The sequence below is a fragment of the Lepidochelys kempii genome, chromosome 2 (assembly GCF_965140285.1).
Source record: "Lepidochelys kempii isolate rLepKem1 chromosome 2, rLepKem1.hap1, whole genome shotgun sequence".
Lineage (NCBI taxonomy): Eukaryota > Metazoa > Chordata > Testudines > Cheloniidae > Lepidochelys > Lepidochelys kempii.
In genome coordinates this window covers 91,129,843-91,152,007 of record NC_136381.1, presented here as the reverse complement: position 1 = coordinate 91,152,007, position 22,165 = coordinate 91,129,843, and the positions used below count along the sequence as shown (strand labels likewise).

The 22,165-nt window shown below is 44.2% G+C and overlaps 1 protein-coding gene across 5 annotated transcripts in view; it reads right to left on the bottom strand.

Annotated features, from left to right (window-relative positions):
- GNAL (G protein subunit alpha L) overlaps nucleotides 1-22,165 on the bottom strand; it is a 317,300-nt gene that overhangs the window by 5,976 nt on the left and 289,159 nt on the right. For all 5 annotated transcript variants that reach the window (XM_073331612.2, XM_073331614.2, XM_073331613.2 and 2 more), the window contains 5 exons: nucleotides 13,185-13,258; nucleotides 11,877-11,935; nucleotides 11,328-11,448; nucleotides 8,708-8,838; nucleotides 6,605-6,672 (listed from right to left, as the gene is read on the bottom strand). In XM_073331612.2, coding sequence (XP_073187713.1) covers nucleotides 6,605-6,672; nucleotides 8,708-8,838; nucleotides 11,328-11,448; nucleotides 11,877-11,935; nucleotides 13,185-13,258 — 453 coding nt within the window. The remainder of the gene's footprint in view (nucleotides 1-6,604; nucleotides 6,673-8,707; nucleotides 8,839-11,327; nucleotides 11,449-11,876; nucleotides 11,936-13,184; nucleotides 13,259-22,165) is intronic.

Below are 22,165 nucleotides of genomic sequence, written 5' to 3'. Positions count from 1 at the left end.
GCGCGGGGAAGTTTGCATTCCCTGTGACAACTAGTAAGGGGAGTGGCTCACAATCCATCCCATTACCACTGCCCTTAGAGACCAAAATACTCCCCTGGTTTGCACTAGGAAACAGAGACCCAGGAATGAGATCAGACGGTAACTTTAAAGAATAATCATTTCAACTAATGGTATATTTTAATGTTACTATACACAAAATAATGGTGCACTACGAGGACTAGAAGACCTAATTAGTATTTCCAATTTATGAGTTGGAAAAACCAGGTAAAATATAAGCAGAAAGTTTTTAGCAGAAAGAATATTATGCACAGTATTATCAGGTTAAAATACCCAGTATAACTGCATGAAGGGTATTTTGTAAGAGCTGCTACTTTATATATTATTTGTACACATTCACATATATAACCTGTACTGCTGATAACCAAATACTGCATTATGCAATGCATCTGTCCTCGGACTTATTTTTCTTTTTTTGGTGCCCAAGTGGCAAAACTGTGAACTTTTGTTTTAAATCAGCAATGTAGCTTGTCTACATGAATATACAGTTTGAATCAAGCTGGGGTGTGAACACTAGCCTGCTGTGGAGATGCTGTGTGCATCACACATGTAATTATGCTGTGTGCATCATACATGTCATGTACAGCTTTATGGTAATAACAAAGAACAGAACTCATCCCTCCTACTTCAAAAGCACAGGGCCCTGCTATTTGAGCAACAGAATCTCCATTAGCCTCTAGGAGTATAGTGCTTATTATACACAGCCAATTTCTGATTCCACCAAGCAAAGTACAAAGTAGCCAGTTCACCACAATGTTTTGGTGATGCCAAGTTACATTTGGGACTCTACAGCAGCATGTTAAAATATGTGTTTTCAAAATGTAGTCTTTTTTGTGCCTTGGCAGATAAGCAACCATATAATTTTAGGAGATTATCCATCTACTGAATTTTCAACTCAAAACTCTATTATGAGGAGTCATATTAGACTTTTATTAAGAGAAGTGAGTGTCAACTCAAGGAAAAATACACACCTTTATAATAACATTTAGCAGAAGAACCACCATTACTATGCTAGAATACAAGAAAAATATTGATGTTGAATCCCTATAATTATGAACAGGTCAAGATTATTAAGAACACAACAGATTCTTCTGAAAGGAGCTAAATATGCTATTCTTGGAATACAGGTCAACGTATTCAGACAGTAGCTGCTTCAAGTACAAGAAAAAATTATTCAGATTTTTCAAAATAAAAAGCAGAATAACCCAGATTTGCCCTGCTGCTGTTTTTGTAGGGCTGACCCATTGTACTGAAGTAAAACATCAGCAGTTGCAGAATCCTGTGTACAAAACATCAATATTTGTTTTGGGAGAATTGTAAACAATTGATGAATGCTGGGTTCAACACTGTGAGGAGGAAGGATAGTCTTGTGATTAAGCACAGGACGAGGAGCCTGGCGAGTTTCCTATGAAACAGAGACCTTGTGAAATAGGAGATACTGCCATGAACTAGACATGTGACCTGACCTGGAAAGGAAAGAAACATTTTGCTGAGGCAAAGAGCTGGATTTCCAGCCTTGTCTTGGTGAGCCAGACAAACAGCTCTTCCTGCCATACCTAGCTAATGTTTTCATAAATTGGAAACCAATGGCCTAGTTTTCACAGGTACTGAATACCTGCAACTTGAAGTCAGTGGGGATTTCAGATAGTTAGCACTTCTGAAAATGAGAGCAAGAAAATGAAATGCCCACCTTCTGATACTTTTTAGAAATATTAGTCAGAGGTGTTGTTAAATATAAACACGTTTTCTTAACTAGTCTGTGATAAACCTGTGTATAATTAATACAATCATCTGAAATAGAATTGGTAGCTGCAGCCTGGGTCAGCAGAGGGAGAGTTTTGAGAATTGCGGCGTACCAGGTACAGTTACAGAGGGCTACAAGATGACACGACTTTCACAGGCTACCAAAGCATCTTGTGCAGCAGTAGCAGGGGGCTGATGTGCCAGACTAGTGAACATAACTATAGGCTACCAAAATTACAATAAAGAATGTGTAAGTAATAAAGGCAGATTTTCCAGGAAATGTAACAGAGCAGAGCAATCAATCAATAAAAAATACAGACCATAAAATTGGAAAGAAAAGTGTAACAAAGATAGCGAGATGAAACAAACTTCTTCACTCTTTGAATCATAAAATGTTCAAGGTTTCTCTTTCTAATTTGCTTCAGAACAGTATTTAAAATGTGAAGTAAAATGACTACTTCAGTCTTACTCGCCTGTTGCCACTGACAGTGGCACAGTGCAATGCCTTAGGAATATTTTGACTAGAAAAACTTTCACTTGAGCGGGCTGACATTTTAAATATCCACATAAAGGATTGGATTCCTCCATTTTCTTTTAGACTGAATAATGGAAAGAATAGATATGTGAAAATTATCTGCCATAAACTCAAGGTGAGATTCAGTGCAGTGCTTCCAGGGGGAGGGGAGGTTTAGGCTCATATTAGCACCCTTGAAATCCTGGGTAGCTCCAGGTATAACTGGCCCTGGGAACCTTTCTAAATTAAGGAAGCAACTCAGGCCTGCCAGGAATCTCAGCACCACCATCTGCTCTGCTCCCACCCCAAAACACTCCTGCCCTAGTCCTGCCCCAGGCACACCCATTACATCAAGACTTGTCAGATGGACCTCAGAAGGCAGCCTTAAAATGGTCTTCAGATGTGGCTAAACAGGGGGAATCCTCCTCTGGCCAGAGAGGGGACATTTAGGCCCCCTTCATGCTGTTCTGGCTCTTTTATAAATGGGCCAAAGCTGGGATGAGAATCTCACACTTCAGGCACCTGACTGGGGTGCTGAAGCTGATGTATGGGTCACATGGCAGAGGGGACTGAAACATTATGTAAGAGTAAAATCTGTGCTTCGCTGGGGGAACAAATATTTGATATAGGGTCTCTTCAATCTAGCAGAGATCTTACATGGTCATATGGCTGGGAGTTGAAGCTAGACAAATTCAGACTGGAAATAAGGGGTAAATTTTTAACTGTCAGGGTGATTAACCATTGGAATAATTTACCAGCAGGATTTCTCAACTCTAGGGTGTGACTCAAAATTGGGTAGCCAGAATATTTCAAAGGGTCATTGAGCTGGCTGGTCTCATTGCAACCTGGTGCACAAGGTCGCAATGCTTGCAGTGGGGACCTGAGCCCAGCCAACTCCACAGGACAGGAGCCAAGAAGGAGAGGATGGTGTCATGTTATCTGGTAAGTACCAGCCCCCGATGTACCCACTGCCCCACAGCCTGGCAACATCTCCTCTATCCTACCACCCACCCTGGCCCCCAGCTTTCCAGATTTTCTTCCCCAGCCCCTCTAATTTACCCATAGCACCACAAATTCCCCCTTTAAACTTGGCCTACCCTGGGCTGTGTGTTTTCCGAGAGCTACTGGACTACCACCCCTCCCCCATACACCTCTGCCCCATACCCTTCCCCCAGCCTCCTGCTACCCCCAATTCCTTCCCCAGCTCCACAAGACCCTCTAATGTCCTCCTCCTCACTATACCCTAAGTCCCCTGATCTCTTCACTTCACCTCTAGGCCCCAAATCCCCCATTACTCTCTGCCATCCATGGGGAGGGACTGCGTGTTTTTGGGCATGGTCTAGGCTCACCACCCTTTCCATCAGTTGCAAGTGGGGCATACTCCCAGCTGTTCACATCTGGCCAGAGCATCTGGAATCTTACCTCCAAGCCCTGCCCAATGGACCCCTCAAGGGGGGATGGGGGCATCAGGTCGGGGAGTGACTCAGGGGGTCAGGCCATCAAGGTTTACAAATGGTCCATGAGCCCCAAAATGTTGAGAACCACTGGACTAATGATCATAGTGATCCCCTCTGGCCTTGGAATTTATGAATCTCTCTCACCAGCTGAACATCCTGAAGGACGACCCATCACTCTCACAGATCTTGGGAGACAGGCCAGTCCTTGCTGACAGACAGCCCACCAACCTGAAGCAAATACTCACCAGCAACCACACACCATACAACAGAACCACTAACCCAGGAACCTATCCTTGCAACAAAGCCCGTTGCCAACTGTGTCCACATATCTATTCAGGAGACACCATCATAGGGCCTAATCACATCAGCCACACTATCAGAGGCTCGTTCACCTGCACATCTACCAATGTGATATATGCCATCATGTGCCAGCAATGCCCCTCTGCCATGTACATTGACCAAACTGGACAATCTCTATGTAAAAGAATAAATGGACACAAATCAGATGTCAAGAATTATAACATTCAAAAACCTGTGGGAGAACACTTCAATCTCTTTGGTCACTCGATTACAGACCTAAAAGTGGCAATTCTTCAACAAAAAAACTTCAAAAACAGGCTCCAACGAGAGACTGCTGAATTGGAATTAATTTGCAAACTGGATACAATTAATTTAGGCTTGAATAAAGACTGGGAGTGGATGGGTCATTACATAAAGTAAAACTATTTCCCCATGTTCATTCCCACCCCCCCAACCCCCTCCCCGTTCCTTAGACGTTCTTGTCAACTGCTGGAAATGGCCCACCTCGATTATCACTATAAAAGGTTCTCTCCCACCCCCCCGCTCTCCTGCTGATAATAGCTCACCTTACCTGATCACTCTCGTTACAGTGTGTATGGTAACACCCATTGTTTCATGTTCTCTGTGTTTATAAATCTCCCCACTGTATTTTCCACTGAATGCATCCGATGAAGTGAGCTGTAGCTCATGAAAGCTTATGCTCAAATAAATTGGTTAGTCTCTAAGGTGGCACAAGTCCTCCTTTTCTTTTTGCAGATATAGACTAACACGGCTGCTACTCTGAAAACTAAGGAAACAGAAGAACTGCATGAGGGGCCTACCCGCCTGACACAGGGGCTGGACCTTAACACTCACTAGAAGTGATTCAGGAGAGAGAATGTTTAGGTGTTGTTTTATCCCCAGATCTGTAACTCTTGTGTGCTTTGAGAGTAAAAGTTACTGTGTATTTTGAAACACCTGTGCAAGCCTGTGTTCCTCACTTTACCTGCCAGGTGTCCCCAAAGAGTTAAACTATAATCCAGAGTGCCCCTGGAGGGGACTTTGGTGGGGAAGCATGCATATTTGACTGGGGAACCCAGAGAACTGGTTTCAGGGGCCTAGGGCAGCTGGACTGTGGGTCCCACATCCCAAGGAAAGGGGCCCAGATGGGAGGTCTGCACCTGGGAGGTAGGTGCCTTGGAGGCCCAGAGTTAGAAATGAGTCACCTGCTGCTGCCCAGACCCAGCTGGCTTGGAAGCATGTGGGATCCAAAGGTTTGGTCCTATTACAACAGACTGTTGACTGTCCACTAGGTGGATTCGGACAAGTCTATAACTAGGGCCCTATCAAATTCACGGTCCATTTTGGTCAATTTTTGGTCACAGGATTTTAAAAACCGTAAATTTAATTATTTCAGTTTTTAAATCTGAACCTTCACAGTATTGTAATCGTGGGGTCCTGACCCAAAAAGGAGTTGTGGGGAGATCACGAGGTTATTGTAGGGGGGTTTGCGGTACTGCTGCCCTTACTTCTGCACGGCTGCTGCTGCGCTACTAGGGCTGCCTTCAGAGCTGGGCAGCTGGAGAGCGGCGGCTGCTGGCCGGGAGCCCAGCTCTGAAGGCAGAGCCACCACCAGCAGCAGCGCAGAAGGATGGATGGCCTGGTATGGTACTGCCACCCTTATTTCTGCGCTGCTGCCTGCACAGCTGGGTCCTGAGTCAGCAGCTGCCAACTCTGAAGGCAGCAGTGCAGAAGTAAAGGATATGGTGGGGAGCTGCCATCAGAGTTAGGCGCCTGGCCAACAGCTACCGCTCTCTGGCTGCCAAGCTCTGAAATCAGCACAAAAGTAAGTGTGGCAATACCACAACCCCCCTAAAATAACCTTGTGACCCCCGCCCTGAAACTCCCTTTTGGGTCAGGATCCCCAATTTGAGAAATGCTGGTCTCCCCCTGTGAAATCTGTATAGAATAGGGTAAAAGCACACAAAAGACCAGATTTCACGGGTGTGAATTTGGTAGGGCCCTATCTATAACAAACCTGTTGCTAAGCGTACGAGTTGACCCCAGTAACGGATTTTGAACTCCAAACAGGCCACGCAGCCAGCACAGAGACGTGAATGAAATCTGCCATGCAACAAGAATAAGCTTTTATAGATAAATAAATCCACCAAAAAAAATCATGTAAATTAGAAGTGGAAGTGGTCCATATTACTGTGGCCATGTGCACAATGGAGAACAAAAGGAAAGAGGAAGGCAGTCTGGGTCCACAGTAGACTAAGTACCAGACTGGGTTTCAGGAGACTATTCCTGGCTCTTCCATTGACTCACGATGCGTCACTTGGCATCTTTGTGCCTTAGTTTCACCATTTATAAAATGGGGCTAAGAATGCTTCACTTTTTTTCAGTGCTGTGAAATGTATGGCTGAAAAAAGCTATGAAAGAGCTAAGCATTTTTTCCCACCCTCTTTTTGTAAAATGTGACCATATTGTCAAGTGTATTTGATGAGAGTAACCTCCATGATACCACTAGATACAGGTTTTTAAAATTACTCACTAAAAACTCATCCCGGATAAAGAACTTGGCTCTTGTGACTTTGGGATCTTCTCCAGCATCTGGCGTTGCTGTTTAATTAAAAATAAATTATATCAGATAAATGAAAAAAATGAGAGTTATTTTGCATATTTTATAAGAGATGGAATAAATAAGAGAGAGTCCTTTGCTAGAGGAATTAAAAAACAATATACCTACAATACACTCACAATTGGTTCTTCCAAAATGAAAGAATATTTTAAACTAGTATTTCTCAAACTGGGATCCAGGCCCCAAGGGCACTCCAGTTGGTCCATGGGCCCTGCTGATCAACTCCTTCCCCCACCCTCCCAGCGCCTCCCGCACACCAGGGAACAGCTGTTCTGTGGCATGCAGGAGGTGCTGGGAGGGAGGGGGAGAAGCAGGGACAGGGTGCACTTGGGGAAGGGAGCAGAAAGAGGTATGGAAGAGGAGGGGCAGGGGTGGAGCGGGGCAGGGCCTGGGACTAAGCGGGGGGTTTAGGGGCCTGCAAATTTTTTTAAATCAAAGTGGGGGTCTCAGGTTGCTAAAGTTTGAGAACCACTGTTTTAAACCATCTTAAATAAACAAACTTCTATTTCTCAGCTTTTTATGGGCAACAGCTCCTTGGTTAAATTGGGAACATTGCTTACAGCAGTAACATTGGTCATACAAACCACTGGAACTGATTGTAGAATCTGCAAATGCTTACTCACATTGATCACTTTATTCACATGGATCAGCGTTTGGGTTTAACTGGGTACCATATGCTGATTTGAAAAACGCCTCTTAAGTGTGTAACACCATGAAGCTACTACATACAGTACTTTGGCTTTACAAATAATAAGATTTTACCTTTAGAAGTAAATTTGTTCTCTTTTTTAAAAACAATGTAAATATTTTTCACACGAGGAGCTATTTATAATTAGAAACTATTTCAATATCAAATACATTTTTTTAACAACCCCTAGCAATTAGTAACAGGAAAACACTGAAATGTGAAAATAGCAATTCAGTAGTTAAACATTCTGTTGCTTTCATATCTGTTGACAAAGTTTTGATGTTGAAGACCATTTATTATATAAGTCAGGCCCTACTTGAATTGCAGACTGATTGTCAAATAATTGTGGCCGAGATGTGGACAAGACATGGAAAATGATAGAAAAGTAATAATGGACCTTAATTAATTGTGGTAATTTGGAAAACCCAGATAAGACCTATCTGTTTAAGAAAAAAGTGGTAGAACAATATAAACACTTAAGTATTATGTTATGCCTGCTAATTTTTTTGATAACCAGACATTTTGCTACAACTGTATTAGAGACATTAATGTGTGTGGCTGACAGCAGGAGCCTGCCCTCCCGCCCTCGGGGATGACAACCAGAGCTCCGCTGCCTGGGGCTGACAGTCAGAGCCCTGCCACTGTCAGCATGGATAAATGGAGTTCTACTGTGCTAATGGGGGAAAAAGTGTGTGTTGCAAATCTCAAACTGTATGCAACACTGTGAACTGTGCAAAGTAAGCTAATTAAAATAAAAACTGCAGTGGAAGCTTAATATTGTGGGATCTGCAATTTCCGCAATATAGCAAATTAAGTAGTTCATAAGGTGTTTTTTCATCCCCAAGTTAACAGGGTACTTAAGCACATGCTTAACTATGCATGGGAGGAGTCTCCACTGACTCAATGGAACTACTTATGTGCTTAAGTATCTTGCTGAATTGGGGCCATATTGGTCAAATTTTTAATGTTCTTGTTCAGTACAGGAAATTCCATCCTCCAGATCATGTCAACTCTATTTGTTTTGGGTACAGAATTCATTTTATCCTGAAATAAGCAATGAAGTGAAGAAACAAGCTTGGTATGATTTGCTTCATTCCATCCTACCATAATTTTGTACCTAACTAAGATACCTGATCAGATGCTTACAAATAAAATAGGGCAGAGACCTTTCCCAAGTTAAGTTTTCCCTTTGTGTACGTATATGCATGTGTCCTATCTTTTCACAGTGGTGTATCATCATTTTGATTGAAAGAATCTGCGGCTTTGTAGTACTTGTGAGAACAAGGATCATGCCTGCTATTTTAATCCCAACAGTTACGAAATCTTACCATCATCAGGTACAGTGTAACGCACATATTCAGGAAAGTAATCTTCAATTTTTGATTTCCCTGCCAAGACCTTTTCAGCTAGCATATCCTGTTTATTCAAGAACAAAATGATAGAAATGGTCCGTAACCACCTGTGAAGAATAAACTAGATGTTGATGCCAACTCTAACATATCCATTGGACAATCATTTCATAAAGGAAATCTTTAATGGCCTATTCCTATTTTGTGTGGTCTGTGAGGCTCTTTTCATCAAGTTTAATAGAAAAACAACCAAGCAAAACGAATATTTCAGTTATCTTGAATTCACATCCATACTGGTTAATATATTAATAGCATTTAAAACATATTAGATGCTTATGAAGGTGTGGGGGAAATTGCTGTTAACCTTGCTGTTGAACCTGACCCCATCCCACTCTGTGACAAGATCTATGCACTATATGCAGCATAGGCAAGAGCAGTAATGCAAGAGGCCTATAGGCCAGCATCCTGTAAGACTTCGCTTAAGCTAAGAGCATTTGCCTATGCTGGGCCGTGGTATTTTGACCCAGATAACGAACTAGGCCAACCTCTAGCCTAGCTCAAGGCCCTAGCTGTTCATTATATGCAACGCCCACCCCCAGTTATGAAACTGTTTACTTTGGCTCCTTATAAGGCTTTATTAACAATGCCTGAGTGATAAAAAAAAATTAAGGAAATGTATCATTTGACCTGAATGTAAAAAAACTATATAAGACTGGTATTATAGGGGCAGGACAGAGAGAGAGGAAGGTGGCACCTGCATGTGGCCATCTCTGTGTCCTTCTCCCTGCATGCTTGTATTAAAATAAAAGGACCTCAGACTGTTTGAACCAAACAGATGGTGTGACTCGTTTTCCACAACAAAGGGAACAAGTTTAAAATATAGATTTTATAGATTAACCCTCTGCTACCAAATCACTAACCCTAGGCACCAGAGTGTTAACATTTTCTAAAAATGTCACAGTAAAGCAATAGAGAAATATTCTACTAAAGCAATAGAGAAATATTGGAGGTTATTTATCCATCTTGTACATTTTTCATACAAATTGCTGTATCTGAACTGACCAACTGATCATCCAAACCAGACTCCTACTTCTGACAGTGGCCTATATGGTACCTGATGAGTCAGGAGAAGTAAACCCCATTCTGCCACAATAATGCACGAGACTATTATTGTGACACACACCACTCGGATTTGTGCTAAAAATTCTTCCTGACCTAGTCTGACAATTTCCTCACACCCGGGAGCATAAAGATAGATAGATCAAGTCTTGTAATTTCTCATGATCTTACGTTGCATTTCATTTTTACTTATCAATTAGAAACCTATTCAGATTGCTGGCTAGATACTAGATACCATGTCTATCATTTGCAGAGACTGCAACACTAGTGTAATCTAAAAGAATGTTACAATTAGATTAGATACAGAAACTGTGGTAGCTGTTAAAATATCTAATTATACACTTATCATACAATACAACCTTATAACTTCACATCTTGGTAAATGGCAAACTCCAAATTTCATATACTACTCTCCCTCCAGATTTTGGAGTTGCCTGAAATGATGCCCTGCAAGATTCTGTGGCTGTATTAGGGATGGGAACAAGAAATGTGACATCATGCTGTCAGCTGGACCTATCATGAAGCCCCATGTCATGCACTAACCCTGACCCAAACAGTGGCTAAAGTTCTTAAACAGGGCTACTTGCTTATAACTGGGTGCAGTCCCACTGGACTTGTTTTCAGGAGACGACTCTTAGAAGAGCCGCTGCCTGTATGCTCTTGTGGTATTGAGACTGGTGCCGTGAACGTGCATGAAGTTGGTTGCTGCTACTGCTACCATACTGCTGTGATGAAAGGACATCCTCAGTGTATCTGCTCCCACCTGAGGGGGAGATGGAGCTGAAATATGAGAACATCCTGATCTTCCCCACTCAAACATAGCGATGGCAGAACTGGGTTTCACTCACTTCCTTAGCTTAACACTACAGGAATACAGAAGTGGTGGCTGCTGACCTTTCCAAAGCCCTTCTCACTCCCTGCCTGAATCTGTAAGTTCTGGTGGACCATCTGGCCTGTCGGCTTCTTGTTCAATTTTATGATCCTATTAGAATACTGAGAAACTGATGTAGCCTTGTCTGTGCAGCAGCAACGTACTGTAAGTGCAACAGCCCCGTGCCAGAGCCATAGATGGTGTTGCGGAGGGGTTAGTGCAGTTGGTGGTGCTTCAAGATTGGTTACCAGGGAACATTCTGGTCCTGTCTTGACATTTTCTAAACAAAAAAAAATCTAAATACTTAGCAATGGGGGCTTCTCATTAGTGAGTTATCACTGTATGCACTTAAGTACATATTCATTGGCAACTTAAAGTGGCAAAGTGCTTCTCAATCAGTAAGGAAAGGTATTTTATTTGAAATTTCTGTAAGTTGCTACAGAGATGTTAATAATAACACATAGAAAAAGTACTTGACTGAGCCTTTTAAATTATTAGCTAATGTTTAAGTAATTAATGCTTGACCAATGAATAGAAAAATGTAAGTGCTAAATACTAATTTTGTTGTTATTGACTACATTAATGCTCCAGAAAGAGATTTATTTTTACCTATTGTTCCAGATGCTTTTGAAGAGATCCAGGGATTCCCGTAGTCTGTTTGTGTTATTGTCTTCCCTTATTACCATGTTGTAGCTGCTACAGGCCACAACAAAGATTATAGCAGTGACATCTTGGTGGAACACACAGAAGAAAAAATAAAGAGAACAGAATGTTTCATTTACCCCAAACAAGCTCAACATTGTAATATTTTAATGCAGCCACACAAGGGCGCCACACAACTCCGTCTGCAGTGTGTACTCTAATTTATGTTGGAAGAAATTATATGTGATGTTGGGTTCCTTTATTAATGTCACATGGTGATGTGCAGTTTTAATCTATGTTCAGATGAGACTGTTTCGCTTTAAACACCTCATTTGGTGAGAGAAACTTAAGAGGAGAAGAGGTAGTGAACTGCTAAAATAATACAAAATACACAGATGGTTTTTTGAAAAAAGGGACCAGCTTATTTAAATTTAGTGTAAAACAAAATTTAAAGAACAGTACAGAAACTCTCCCAGCAGAGAATAGATTCAAGATTAAAATGTGGTGCAGACTTACCATTAAAACATTGGATCCATTTTCTTCTTTCGTCTCTCTGGCCACCTACATCAAACATGCTGTTAAAAAGCCATAGGGTGTTATATCATTTGTGTGCACTAGGAAAATCACACGAAGCATGCAGGGTTAGGGTTCAGTCTGACAGACCCAAGGGCAATAGCAAAGAAATACGGCCTGAAGGGGAAGAGAGCTCCTGAAATTGTGTTACCCTGTCATGCAGATGTAACAATTCCATCTCCCCTGCCCTGTTGGGAGAATTCCACTGAATTTCTACAGAAACACACTTTTCTCTGCAGGACAAATAGATTTTTAAGCCTTTGAAACTATATGTGGATGAGGTTTTGTGAGAGACCCTTTTATAGGTTTGGCGTCAAAATGTTTGCACCTACCATGCTCTAACAGGCACAAGTTTCAGAATATTTCCAAAACTCGGTGGAGATGTTACAATTCAGAGGCACAATACTGATAAAATATTTTGGTGAAAAATAATAACTACAAGCAGTCTGATGATGCGTATGAAAAAAAATTGTGTGTGTTTTAATAGGGAAACAATATTAACCAGTGGTGGGCAACCTGCGGCCCGTGGGGCACATGCGGCCCATCAGGGTAATCTGATTGCCGGCCACGAGACATTTTGCTGACGTTGATCATCTGGAGGCACGGCCCCCCGCAGCTCCCAGTGGCCGCGGTTTGCCATTCCCGGCCAATGGGAGCTGCAGGAAGCGGATGCCACCACATCGCCTGCTGCTTCTCGCAGCTCCCACTGACTGGCAACAGCAAATCGTGGCCACTGGGAGCTGCGGGGGGCTGTGCCTCCGGACTATCAAAGTCAGCAAAATGTCTCGTGGCCAGCAATCAGATTATCCTGATGGGCCGCAGGTTGCCCACCACTGATATAAAACCTCAAAATCCATAGATTACAGCTGTTCAGAACAAGAACAAACTTATTTCTTTGGGCCCAATTCTTCAAACCCTTACTGATGCAAATATTCCCAATGAAGTCTGCATCAACTCCAAAGAAAGTAAAGAAAGTACTGTGCAAATTGACAAGGTTACATAAACATGAAATGAAATAATAAGCAACATCCACCACAGATACACCCTAAGATAGAGAGATACTAGGGGACACTACTACAGTTTTAAGCTCTCTTTTCCGTTTGAGTAAAAGCCAATTACATTACGTCCTATAAAGACAAAGAAGTTGGAAGACCTACAATAGCTATAATATAAAAGGTGTGAGATAGGGACATCTGAATCAAGTGGTTCAAAATAAGTACAATAACCATAAATTGTTGCTAATACACTTACTGAAAATTTACTTTATCTACTTGAAATCTTGTTTCAAAAATCCCTGATGTCAAAACTCTGCATCTTAATAGATCCTGGAAATAAGAAAATAGACACAGATGAATGACATTTTTACCCCCTTATTTTGATTTGAAAAGCATGGAATACTCCTTTTAATTAAAATAAACAACACGGATTTTCATCTAAGTAAAATCTGTCTTGTTTATAAGCATTTACCTGCAAATTCACATCATCAGTATGCAAATAAAATAACATAACTAGATCTGCCCACAATCTTGATTTTGTAGAAGCAGGGGGATGTTGGATGTTTTCGTCCACTAAACACGTACTGAAGTCTGTTACTGATGATTGTATAAAGTTGCACATGTGAAATGGATAATGAATTTTAAATTATATAAAAATAAGTTTAAAATGTTAGGTTGCAAAGTCAAGCACTCACAAGTTAGGGAATGCCAGATTTACAGATGCTTATGCAACCTTAATTCTGCCCCCTTATGCCCTGAATGAGATGAGTCCTAGGGAAAAATAGTATGTGATAATGTGATTAAAGATTGTATCATAATTAACAAAGGAGCAGAATTAAGGTTATATGCACAGCTGCAAACCTGGCATTTCCTATCTTTTGAGTACTACTTAACTTTAAAACATAAATAATATTCTTAACATAGTTTTTAACATAATTTCCTAGGGTTTTTTTTTTTTTAAAGGAAAAATACTTTAAAATTCTACTGTGTGCAAGAGAAGTTAACTCACCTTGCGCAGTAACTGAAGTTCTTCGAGATGTGAGTCCCTATGGGTGTTTCACTTCAGGTAACGGTGTGTTCCGGCACTGTTGATCGGAGATTTTTGGTAGCAGTGCCTGGTGAGGCCGCATGTGTGCAGCAGCTGTCTTGCGGCCGTTGGAGTCTTGGTCAGCGTGCGCACGGCCTGCACCCCTTGGTTCCTTCTCTACCGTAGAGTCCTCGTAGTGCCCTCCGAAGTGGAGGGGAGAGGGGTGGGGTAGTGGAGTACCCCCAGGGACCCACATCTCAAAGAACCTCAGTTACTGCACAAGGTGAGTAACCTTCTCTTCTTCGAGTGTTGTCCCTGTGGGTGCTCCACTTCAGGTGAATGTAGAGCAGTACCCATTATGGTCGGGGGGACTTTGGAGTTATGTGCATTGTAGTAGTAGAGAGGACTGTGAGGCCTAGTATGGCATTTGCCCTAGAGTCTTGAGTGATGGCATAGTGGTTAGCAAAGGTATGCTCTGATGCCCATGTGGTGGTTTTGCAAATTTCCACAATGGGTACATTGTCTAGGGATACCATAAATGTTGCCATGGCCCTAATAGAATGGGATCTAATCCCAGTAGGGAGTTGTATGTTGTGTGTTTGATAACACAGGCAGATGCAATTGGATATCCAGTTGGAAAGGCATTGTTTGGATAAAGCAGTACCTTCGGATCATTCTGTTGTTGAAATGAACAGTCTTGGGGATTTATGAAAAGGTTTTGTTCTGTTTAAGTAGAAGGTTATAGCCCTCCTAACATCCACGGTGTGCAATGAAGCCTCTTGTGAGGTTTTGTGTGGTTTAGGGTAGAATGTAGGGAGATGAATAGGTTGGTTGATATGGAAGGTAGATGCTACTTTGGGGAGGAATTTTGGATGGGGTCGAAGTGTGACCTTATCTAGCGGATGTGATGGCCACTAAGAATGCCACCTTCATTGACATGTGTTGTAAGGAGCAGGTGACAAGTGGCTCAAATGTGGGTATCATGAGTCCCTTGAGGACTGGATTCAGATCCCATGTGGATGTGGGAGAGTGTACTTTGGGGTAAAGGTTCAGGAGCCCAACTAAGAAGCGTTTCATGATTAGATGTATAAATGTCAAGAACCCATCAATTTTGTCATGGAAGGCGTTAACTGCCTCGAGATGGACTCTGATAGAGCTTAGGGATAGGCCTGAGTTCTTGAGCTCTAGAAAATAGTCTAGCACAATGGGTAAGGGCATAGTGCAGGGAGTGAGGCGTTTGTCAAGTCTCCATGTGGAAAAGCGTTTCCATTTTTGTAGGTAGGTCTTGTGCGTGGATTCATGTCTGCTGTTCAGTAACACGTGTTTGACTTGTTCTGAACAGGTTAACTCGTGTAAGTGGAACCATGCAGCAGCCACACCTTCAGATGGAGCCTCTCCGGTTGCGCATGGATGATGTGGCCATTGGCCTGTGACAGGAGGTCTGGTCTCATCGGGAGGATCCGTGGAGGACAAACTGACATGCAGAAGCTAAGGGTACCAGGTCTGTCTAGGCCACGCTGGAGCAATCATGATGATCCTGGCCTTTTTGTCCCTAATTTTGCGTAGGACTCTGTGTATCAGAGGTATGGGGGGGAATGCGTACATAACTGTATTGGCCCAACTGAGTCGGAAAGCATCCCCCAGAGATCAGGAACTGAGTCCCACCATGGAACAGAACAGTGGGTATTTGTGGTTTTGTGCTGTGGTGAATAGGCCGTCAGAGGGGAATCCCCATTGGTAGAAGAACTGCTGTAAGACCATATGGTTCAATTCCCACTCGTGCTCCTGAGAAAAGTGTCTGCTTAATGTGCTGGACGTGGTATTTTGACATCCCGGGAGGTAGGAAGCTGAGATGTCGATGTGGTGCCTCATGGCCTCAGTGCAGAGGGAATGAGAACGAGTCTCCCCTTGTCTGTTGATGTAAAACACGCACACTACATTATCTGTCATCGCTCTTATTGATTCATTTCTTATTAGAGGCAAGAAATGAAGGCAGGCTTTCTCACCGCTCTGAGTTCCAGTAAGTTTATGTGTAGGCATGTCTCTGGTGGTGACCACCTGCCTTGTGTGGTGATCCTGTTGTGCCCCCCAGACCAGGAGGGAGGCATCTGTTGTGATCATGATTGACGGTGGTGTTTGTTGGAAGGGAATACCCGCACACAGGTTTTCTGGTTTGGTCCACCGCTGTAGGGATTCTACGACCTTGGGAGGTGGTGTAACAAGCTTTTTCAGGCTATATTTGGTGGATCTGTACACTGAACTCAGCCAGCCTTGGAGAAACTGCATATGTAGTCTGGCATGCTTTACCATGAATGTGGTGGCGGCCATGTGTCCTAATAGTTGTAAGCAGGTCCTTGCCTCAATTTGCAGGCATATGGAGACGTTGTCTACCAGATGTTTTATAGCCAGATATCTAGTATGGGGTGAAAAGCTCTGGCTTGAACTGAGTCAAGGTGTGCCCGGATGAAGTCTAACTGCTGTGTGGGTACTAATGTTGACTTCTGCACATTCAGTTGAAGTCCCAGTTTTTGGAAGAGATGGATGGTGAGTTGCGTGCTTGTTTCTGTCTCTGTGAACATGCATCCTTTGAGGAGACAATCGTCCAGGTATGGGAAAAATATGATCCCTTGTTTGCATTGATATGCCGCAACTACTGCAAGGGTTTTGGAGAAGACTCTCAATGTGGTGGACAGTCTGAATGGGAGCACTCTGTATTGCAAATGATTGTGTCCCACCATGAATTGGAGGTATCGTCTGTGAGCTGGGTGTATAGTGATGTGAAAGTATGCGTCTTGTCGGTTGAGGGCTGAAAACCAGTCCCCTTGCTCCAGCGCTGGGATTATTGTGCCTAAGGTGACCATCTTGGATTTTTGGGAGCATGCAAATTTGTTGAGTTTTCTGAGGTCTAGTATCGGGCGCCATCCCCCACTTTTCTTCTGGGTCAGGAAGTAGTGTGAAAAAAACCCTTCCCACTGTATTGTGTCAGTACTGGTTCCACGGCACCCAGCTGGAGATGATCTACCTCCAGCCTTAGAAACTGCTCATGAGACGGGTCCCTGAAGAGGGACAGGGAGGCAGGAGGGTAGTGGAGCAAGAAGTAAAGGGGATGGAATTGCACTATTTCTAAGACCCAGCGGTCTTGAGCGATGTGCTCCCATGCCTGGTAAAAATGTCGCAGGCAGTGGCCAAATGGGCAGATAGGCACTGGTGTCATGGGGAGGTCATTCAAACCCGCGACCAAACCTTCAAAACTGCGGTTTGTTTCCAGTGGGTTGAGCTGCTGATTGCTGTGGTTGTGCCTGCCGGCACCAAGGTGGTCTGTTCCTTTGTTTACCCACGTCATATGGTCTGGGTGGGGGCAGGTATATGGATGAATTGGTAGGGCTGGTATCTCTTCCTCTTCTGAGGCAGAGTGTATATGCCGAGCGTGCGTAAGGTCGCATGTGAGTCCTTCATAGTGTGGAGAACTTCATCTGTTTTGGCAGAGAATAGTTGTCCTTGTCAAAAGGTAGATCCTTTATCTTCAATTGCAGTTCCCTGGTACATCCAAGGACGAGAACCAGGAAGCTCTACACATGACGATAGCCATGGCAGTGGTACGGGTGGCTTTATTGGCCATGTCCAGGGCTGCTTGTAAGACAGTTCTCGAGACCAGCTGTCCTTCAACAAGTATGGTCTTGAGTTGTGCCTTCTTGTCCTCAGGGAGGTCAGTGGTAAATTCGAAGAGTTTGGCATAATTATTGTGATCATATTTTGCCAGGAGAGTGCTGTAATTGGCAATACGAAATTGCAAGGTGGAAGAGGTGTATACCTTTAGGGCCCAAAAGGTCCAGCGTTTGTGGTCTTTATCCTGTGGTGTTGACCTGTGTTGTGTTTGTTTGTCCCTATAATTTGCAGCTTCCACCACAAGAGAATTTGGTTGCAGGTAGGAAAAAAGAAAATCCATGCCTTTTGCAGACACATAATATTTCCTGTCTGCCCTTTTGCACGTCGGGGGAGAGTGGGGAGGAAAGCAGTGGCTGGTGTCTGCCATACTGTCTCCGCCGTCTCTAGAATCGCCTCATTTATGGGGATGGCGATATTTGCAGTAGAGGACGGCTGTAGTATCTTCAGCAACTTGTGCTGGTTCTCCTGGACCTCCTCTAGGGGAATGTCCTGGCTAATGCCTATTCTTTTAAACAATTCCTGGAATTGCTTGAAATTGTCTGCCAGCGTTGGAGGAGGCGGCAGATGGCCTCGTCGGGGGGAAGAGGAGGAGTTATATGCGGGCACGTCCTTGGTACCTGTTTCCTCCTGTAGTTCTTTGGTCGTCTCTTCTGAGGCCACCAATGTTGTAGATAGCAGAGATGTCAGTGGAGAGCATAATTCTCCTCTTGGTGGTGAAGAGGTTTGTGTGTAGTGGGCCTTGTATGCTGTCCATGGGTCCCACAGAGGCCACTGCCTGGGAAAACCCATGGGAGGGCACATCCAAGACTGTCCATACCATGGGTAAGGTGGTTGCCTGTGATAGTCCTTTGGTTTTAGTGAGCCCCCAGTTCCCCTTCTATGAAGTATGGGGGAGTGGTGTGGGGAGAAGACTCCTTTGTCCTGCTCCTCATTTGCGCTGTTGCTGAACATCGATGGTGCCGTGGGAGATGTGGGTTGAGTAATAATTGGTGAGCGGTCGGTGCCAAGGAGAGGAGATTGTGACATGGATGCCACAGTAATGTCCTTTTGGGTTAAGAATTGCTGAGGTGCCAATGGTTATGGTGGACTTTTGGTCATCCTTGTCAGATCTTGGTTGGAGCAACTGCTCCATAAGAATCATCTTAAGATGGAGATCCCAGTCACAACAGGTTCTTGCCTTGAGGTTGTTCCAATGAATGCACTTAGACGGTATGTGTGCTTCACCAAGGCACCTCATGCACTGAGAGTGCCTGTCGGACATTGTCATTGCTTCATGACAGGAGCCACATCTCTTGAAGCCAGGGGAGCCTGGCATTTCTAAGGAAAGTTTTTGTGTCCCTGAGGGAGACACGAACAAGGGGGAGAACTGAAATGAGTTTTTTAATTTTTTTTTTTTTTTTTTGCTGCTAACAACTATCTAACTAACTATACTAGAACTGGGAATATCTAACAGGTATTTCTATCTATTTAACTATATGAAGAGGAGAAGATGTCGCACAGTTCCGAGCTCCATCTTCAGCTGAGGACAGTTGAGAAGGAACTGAGGGGCGCGGGTCACATGCGCGCTGCCTGAGACTCCAACGACCGTGATACATCTGCTGTGCATGTGCGGCCCAACCAGGCACTGTTACCAAAAATCTTCAATCAACGGCACTGGGATGCACCATAACCTGAAGTGAGAAACCCCAGGGACAGCACTCGAAGAACAACTGTACAACCTTATCCTTATCATCAGGGTTTGAACCCTGAACCTTCCAATACTGCAGCCCAGACTGCTATGACTTGAGCTACAAAACTAAATACAGTAGCTGGCAGCAGAAGATGGCGGTTTTCTCAGAGGTGGGAAGAAGCCTGGTCTACCTCTCTCTCCTTCTCTTCTTCCTGCCTAGGAGTCGGGAGAACTCCTGTCCCATGTGCTGCCCTAGGAAGATGGCATGAGTTGCTGTGGCCAGGGACTGGTTGGAGCAAGCCTGGCCCAGCTCTCTCACTCCCCATCACCTTATGAGTTAAGAGAGCTTCAAGCCCACTTGTACTTCTACAAGCTGGAGAGGGGAGGGAAATGGGCGACTGGGGCTGTGTACTGAGTCTGGAGAGGGGAGCCCAACCTGGTCTCTTTCTCTCCCCTCCAACAGCCACCACTACAGGTGCTCTGAGTAGTTATCAGTAAGGCTATGTTTTAGTCATGGGTATTTTTAGTAAAAGTCATGGACAGCCACGGGCAGTAAACAAAAAAATTCACAGCCTGTGACCCGTCAGTGACTTTTACTATATACCCCTAACTAACCTGCTCGGGGGGGGGGGGGGGGCAGTCTGGGGGCACCATGGATGCTGGGGGAGGTGTCCAGGCAGCAGCATGTGGCCTGGGACCCCGATGGTGCTGGGGGTGTGGGGGTGTTGGTGGGGCTGACAGGGGTTCCCTAACCGGCTCCGCATGTCCCTGCAGCTGCTAGGTGGCGGAGGGGCCAGAATGCTCCACGTGCTGCTCCCACCACAAACACCAGTTGCGCCGCTCCCATTGGCCATGAACTGCAGGGGGTGCGGCCTACGGGCATGGGCAGCATGCGGACCCAGCCCCCGGCCCTTCCTCTACCTAAGAGCTTCAGGGCTATGCCAGTGGGAGCTCTGGAGCCCTCCCCCCCGCACCCGCCAACCCCTCAAGGCAGCCCCTGAGCCAACACCGGCCACTGCAGAAGTCACAGAGGTCACGGAATCCATGTCTTCTGTGACCTCCGTGACAGACTCGCAGCCCTAGTTACCAGACACTTCCCAGTAGAGCAGCTGCCAACATTTTCCTGAGGAATGCAAGTAATAGAAGAGAAATGATGATTTTTATAAATTATCTCTCAGAAAAACCTGAGTGAAATTTCAGGGGATAAAGACACTTGTCTTGCCCAAAGAAAGCCTTTCTCCCTTCCAAATATCAAAGGCCTTCCGCAAACAATGGAGGTGTGAGAACCGCTCAAATAAAAAAAAACCCCGGAACATAACTTTCTACTTTATATACTAGCAAGCATTAGGCAACCTAAACATAGGAGTCCCTACCAACTCCAGCTATAATAAAGGCATCAAGAATGACAGCATAGTGTGCAGAAAGGCTCTAGAGGAACGAATGGGCCTAAGGAGATGGTGAAACCAAAGAGTGAGGCTCCCTCTTTGCCTATTTCTTCCCAGTTGCACGAGGAAGCTTGAGGCAGAAGTCAGGTCATGATTCTAGGAATGAGTCTTTAAGTCTTATGAAGGCTAACCTGCTCTGAAACCACCTTCCAGCTGCAAAGTCATCATCTTCTCAGATAGGTTTAGTAACCTGTTGTTTGCATATTCCATTTCTAATTTGTATTCATTCTGCTGTATGACTTTTGCCTTGTGAATATTGTTTACAAACACTATAGTTATAATTAAGGCTCTGTTTATGTCACGGAGGTCATGGAAGTCACAGAATCCGTGATTTCCAGAGACCTCCCCTGACATTCTCTGCTTCAGCCCCAGGGGCTGCGGGACTCTGGAACTAGTAGCCAACGGGGCCCTGGCAGGGTTCCAGTGACAGGTTACAGACTCCTGAGGGGGCCTCCTCAGGGTTTCAGCAACGGGAAACAGCCTCGTGCAGAGGGGAGGGGGGAACCTCAGGTGAGTGGCTGGGGGTGTCCCGTTTTCTTTTGGGGAAATATTGCCACCCTGCAGCTTCCAGCTGCTGCGGGCCGAGGGGGAACCCCACAGCTCCCAATCACCACGGTGGCAGGGGAAACCATGGAGCCGCAGCAGCAAAGCCACAGACAGGTCACGGCTTCCATGAATTTTTATTTATTGCCTGTGACCTGTCCGTGACTTTTACTAAAAATAACCATGACAAAAATCTTAGCCTTAGTTATAATTCCTTTGCACTGCCGCATATCTCTTGGAGCATTTGGATAATCTTGTGGTTAAGGCCCTTAACCACAGGAGACCTGGATTCCATTCCTCGCTCTGCCATAGACTTCCTGTGTGACCTTTGGTAAGTCCATTAATCTCTCTGTGCCTCAGTTACCCAACTGTAAAATGAGACAATACTTTCTATCTCCCTTCCTATGCCTATTTAAGCTGCGAGCTTTCCAAAGCAGGACACTCTTTTACTATGTGTATGTAAGACCTATCTCAATGGGGCCCCTCCTATCAGTTGGGACCTGTAGGTGCTACAATAATACGAATAATAAAACTATATAAATACTTTAGCTTACATCATTGGAGGGCTGAATGGACATAGCATCAAGGCATAGGCAAGAGGAGTATGTGATTGACAGGCAAATTTTTGGTACCCGTGCCAGAAGGCCTCTGGGTGCCATAACAAAATATAATGAAACAATTTAAAAATATGAGCGGCCTGCCTAACATAACTTTCAGTAGCTATAGGGAAGGAAGGTCACTCTGAAGACTGATCCTGAAATATAAAGTTTTAAAATTTAAATGCACATACACATATTCTTTAACCCCAAATTCCAAGTGAATAAGCAACAAATTTGTTCTAGTTTCCCAGTGGTATAAATGATATAATAAATCCATATGATGCATCT